We start from the raw sequence: 4,588 nt of genomic DNA, 5'->3' as shown, positions 1-4,588 counted from the left end.
CGATACTTGGTGAGAACCCATCGAGAATCGATCGCAGGACTAAATATCGCAATATATCGCAATATCGATATTTTGGCACACCCCTAATGCGCACTGGCACATACGTGCACATAAACACACGTGCACACTAACGCACATGCACACGCGTGCACACAAACACTCCGGTGCGTGCGCTGCAGCGATCCTCATGCTAGCGTGTCTGCAGGACTGGAGGGAGAAGTACATCCATGAGAATTACTCCAAGATCTTTGAGGACCAGAAGAGTTTTGTGGAGCAGGTAACGGACTGATCACACAACCGACACACACCTGTTGTGTCTGTGCTGACCCGCTGGGCCGTGTTTCAGCCCTGTCCGGATGTTTACTGGTTCCCGGCTTTCTCTGAGAAGATGTGTGACCAGCTGGTGGAGACCATGGAGGACCACGGGGGCTGGTCTGGAGGGTCCCACAAGGTGAGGCTCCGCCTACGGCAAGCAAAGAGGGTCATAATACGTCAAGAGAAAGCATGTCCAAATGTTCTCCGAGCCGTCAAATCCAGAGTGTTATGTATGTTTTTGATTGTTAATGATGAGGTTCATTGTTGAAGGTGGTGTTCAAAGTACGGCAAGCAAAAAGGGTCAAAATACAAGAGGAAAAATTATGTAAAAAAAGCAGATTTTTCCAGATGTATTCTGACGCTTTACTGTCCTGAAAGCGGCGCCGGCTGACAGTGGTGTGTTTGTGGGCCGTCAGGACGAGCGGCTCGCCGGCGGCTACGAGAACGTGCCGACCGTGGACATCCACATGAACCAGATCGGCTTCGAGAAGGAGTGGCTCAAGTTCCTGAAGGACTACATCGCCCCCGTCACGGAGAAGCTGTACCCCGGATACTTCCCAAAGGTAGGATCCGGATCTTCCTGAAGGTTCTGTTCCCTGAAAATGTTCTGCAGTGAACCCAAACCTGCTGTAACATTCAGGTTCAGAACCCGCGCCGGTCCAGACCCATTTATTCCCTGTCAGAACATCTGATGCTCCTCGCCCGGTCCTGGTTCTGACCTTCTGTGGTGTTCTGTCCAGGCCCACGCCATCATGAACTTCGTGGTCCGGTACCGACCCGACGAGCAGCCGTCCCTGCGGCCGCACCACGACTCCTCCACCTTCACCATCAACATCGCCCTGAACAGGAAGGGCGTAGACTACGAGGTGGGTCAGAACGCAGGCGCCGACCCGCCGTGCTCAGGTGAGCCGGGCTCACACCTGTCCGTGTGTGTCAGGGGGGGGGCTGCAGGTTCCTGCGCTACGACTGTAAGGTGGAGTCCCCCCGGAAGGGCTGGTCCTTCATGCACCCCGGCCGCCTGACGCACTACCACGAGGGCCTGCCCACCACCAGAGGAACCCGATACATCATGGTGTCCTTCGTCGACCCCTAGCCCCGCCCACGCTCCGACCGTCCCTGAACGCCGGGTCCATGAGTCCGCTTCACCTGAGGAGCAGCCATAAACGAGCGGAACTTCCTGTTCCTGAAGGCTTTTCAGAATAAGAGTCTTCTTTCTGCACCGTGCTGCCTTCACTGCCCCTCTGTAAATGAGGAGGTGCATTCAGGAACGTCCGGAGCTTCGGCTCCTCTAGACGTGTTCTTCTGGGGTTCTAGTGTCTTCTTCTCTGGTTGGGTTCTGCTTTCCTCGTGAATGTTTGTAAAAATGCTTTAAATTATTTGTTACAGACGATCGAATAAAGTTTTTCTAAAAAACGAGACAGAACCGCTTCCGTCTGAAGATCTGTAGAAATGTTTCTAAAGAAATAAATCCTGATGTTTGGTGGGTTCAGATCTCGTCTGAACGTGTCATCGAGATCTGTGATCTCCTTCAGCTGAAGGACAGAGGAGGAGAAAGCCAAACATGAAAGTCCTCACAGAGAGAGAGATCCTCACAGAGAGAGATCCTCACCGAGAGAGAGATCCTCACAGAGAGATCCTCACGAGAGAGAGATCCTCACCGAGAGAGAGATCCTCACAGAGAGATCCTCACAGAGAGAGATCCTCACCGAGAGAGAGATCCTCACCGAGAGAGAGATCCTCACAGAGAGATCCTCACCGAGAAAGAGATCCTCAAAGAGAGAGAGATCCTCACTGCATCTCCATCACCTCCTCCGTCATGGTGGGAGGTCTGCTCTGGGTTCTGGTTCTGGTCCAAACCTTCAGTCCTCGGCTGGGACGGATCCTGGAGAAATCTGAGACCTACTCTCAACCACACGGTGGACCTCCTCAGAGAGCCTCTCCTCACTCACAGGTCTGTCCTGAGTCCTCCTGGTGGACCAGACGAATCCATCAGATCCAGAACTGCTGCAGATGTAGAGTCGGGTCAGAATAGGTGTTTCCCCAGGTGTTCTTTACAGGTGTCTTCTACAGGTGTTCACCACAGACCGTTTCATCTCCATTATAAGGTGGAACCACAAACGTTTGCTACTCCGTTGTTCTCACTATAAAGTATGTTATTTTGTTGAAAACAGTAACGACTAAACAAACGCTCAAAAACACCTGAAGCGATCACGTGACCAGGGCTCAACGATCGATGTGATTCCAGCAGATTCTGAAGGAGAAAAGCGGCTCGTGAGGAACAGAACCGTCCCTCTTCATCTTATCCTGGTACCGGCTGGAAAGTTCCATTAAATCCCAGAACAGAAACTCTGGAGCTTAAAGGATTAACTGAACAAAGCTCCAAACATCTTCTGAATCCTGGAGGACGGTTCCTGTAGTTGGACCTCCTCTCGCTCGGTGGCGCTGGTGCGTCACTACAGAGCGCAGAAGAAGAGCGCGCTTCTCGCGTTTTGATTCTCTCGGCTGCCGTACAGACGCCTCGTTCTCACCATGGTTCTGGAGAAGAAAAGTTCGGGTCAGTTCGGTCATTTCTGATGCTTTTGTTCTGATGTGAGTGGGTGTATCTGCAGCAGATAGAGAGGTTCGGTTCGGTTCCGATCGGCTTTTCTCGGTGAACTCCGTCATGTTCGGATCCCAAACAGAAACACCGACAGGAACGGAACCTCCTGTGTGATAACGCTTTACCGTGGAAACGAACTCAACTAATGTCACCGAAAACCGGAACCGGGTCAGTTTAGCGGAGTTCATCCGAACCTGTCCTGACCCAGTCTGTTCTGTCTACAGCCCGGGTGGAGGCGGGTCAGCGCCGGGTTCTGGATGAGGCCACCCGGCAGAGGAGACTGAGCCGGCAGCTGGAGGCTCTGGAGAAGGACAACTTCCAGGTTCGATCACAGTCCGAACCCCCCGGACCCAGTTCTAGAGCTTTAATCCACCTGGACCGTTACATCACAGTAATCTGATGACTGGGGAGCTACTGGATTAATACAAAGATGGTCCACATAAGTAATCTGATTACTAAGGAGGTATGGGTTCAGTTTAGTGCGTTCCTACACAAGTAATCTGATTACTCTGAAGGTACTGGATCAATACAGAGCAGACCCCCAATAGTCGTAGTAGTTTATTTTATTTGACAGGGACAATGTGCAAAAACATTCAAGATGCTTCACACCAGATTATAGCTGAAGCTAGTTCCCATCTGTCGTCCCCAAACAAGTATAAATCAATACAATACAAACTAATATAAATGTAAACAATCATTCAATACCCACTCACACATGAAACTTTTCCACAAACAACTGATTACATAATAAAATGTTACAATCAAATCTGACCAAAGCCATATCACTGCTTGGATTCAAAAGGTAAGCAGTCATTCAAGTACTCACTCCTACTTTAAACACATCAATTTTTGACTGGTTACACAATAATACAATAATAAATAAAAATAATAAAAATACAATAAAATGATACAATAAAATCTAACTAAAACGATATCACTGTTTAAAGACCAAAGGTAGGTAGTCAAGTACACACTCTTAATTTGAACATTACAAATCTTGACTGGTTACACAATAAGAATAAATAAAATTATACAATAAATTTTGCTCAGACCACATTGTGTTATTAACAATCCCTAATGTTGACACTGCTGCTTGTCCAACAGTAATCCCTTAAGATTACGCGAAAAATGGTTAATTTCTGGTGAAAGCTTCAAACTCTGTGGAAGTTTGTTCCATTCTTTGATGGCTTTGTAAGAAAAGGCTGTCTGGCCGAAGGCCGAGCTCCGTTTAGGTAACCTGCAGTCATTGTGACTCGTGGACCTCGTGGTCCTGGTTGTTTCCTCCGAACAGAGCTGGACATATTTTATCAGTGGGGGAGGGGCCATATTGTTTAAGATCTTAAAAAGTAATCGCATATTCATGTAATTGGTTATACTGTCAAAATTTAGCATGCCATGTTTTGTAAATATTGGACAGTGATGGGATCTCAGTGGTTTCTTATCCAATAGCTTAACTGCTTGATTATACAAGGATTTTAAAGGTCTTGTTGTTGTCTCACATGCTGGAGACCAACATGATATACAATAACCGATGTGAGAAAGAATCATTGCATCCAGATAGACTTTTGCACTGTCGTGGGTCAGTTTGTTTCTAATGTTTCTAAAACAGACAAACTGTATTTTATTGTATTTTACACTTTTTAACGTGTTTTTTAAAACTAAAATTTGTATCAA

At 47.7% G+C, this 4,588-nt stretch overlaps 2 protein-coding genes across 3 annotated transcripts in view; both read left to right on the top strand.

Moving 5' to 3' along the window:
* The window catches only part of plod3 (procollagen-lysine, 2-oxoglutarate 5-dioxygenase 3), a 9,597-nt gene extending 7,864 nt beyond the window's left edge, over positions 1-1,733 (top strand). For both annotated transcript variants that reach the window (XM_036216651.1, XM_024264642.2), the window contains exons 15-19: positions 206-277; positions 347-451; positions 732-878; positions 1,056-1,181; positions 1,253-1,733. In XM_036216651.1, coding sequence (XP_036072544.1) covers positions 206-277; positions 347-451; positions 732-878; positions 1,056-1,181; positions 1,253-1,408 — 606 coding nt within the window. In that variant the 3' untranslated portion in view covers positions 1,409-1,733. The remainder of the gene's footprint in view (positions 1-205; positions 278-346; positions 452-731; positions 879-1,055; positions 1,182-1,252) is intronic.
* Positions 1,734-2,717: 984 nt separating this feature from the next.
* The window catches only part of znhit1 (zinc finger, HIT-type containing 1), an 11,279-nt gene continuing 9,408 nt past the window's right edge, over positions 2,718-4,588 (top strand). Inside the window, exons 1-2 of the mRNA XM_024264645.2 lie at positions 2,718-2,869; positions 3,139-3,236. Coding sequence (XP_024120413.1) covers positions 2,845-2,869; positions 3,139-3,236 — 123 coding nt within the window. The 5' untranslated portion in view covers positions 2,718-2,844. The remainder of the gene's footprint in view (positions 2,870-3,138; positions 3,237-4,588) is intronic.

The sequence above is a fragment of the Oryzias melastigma genome, linkage group LG18 (assembly GCF_002922805.2).
Source record: "Oryzias melastigma strain HK-1 linkage group LG18, ASM292280v2, whole genome shotgun sequence".
NCBI lineage: Eukaryota > Metazoa > Chordata > Actinopteri > Beloniformes > Adrianichthyidae > Oryzias > Oryzias melastigma.
The sequence above is the reverse complement of the archived record's forward strand: the minus strand, read 5'-3'. Positions and strand labels throughout refer to the sequence as shown.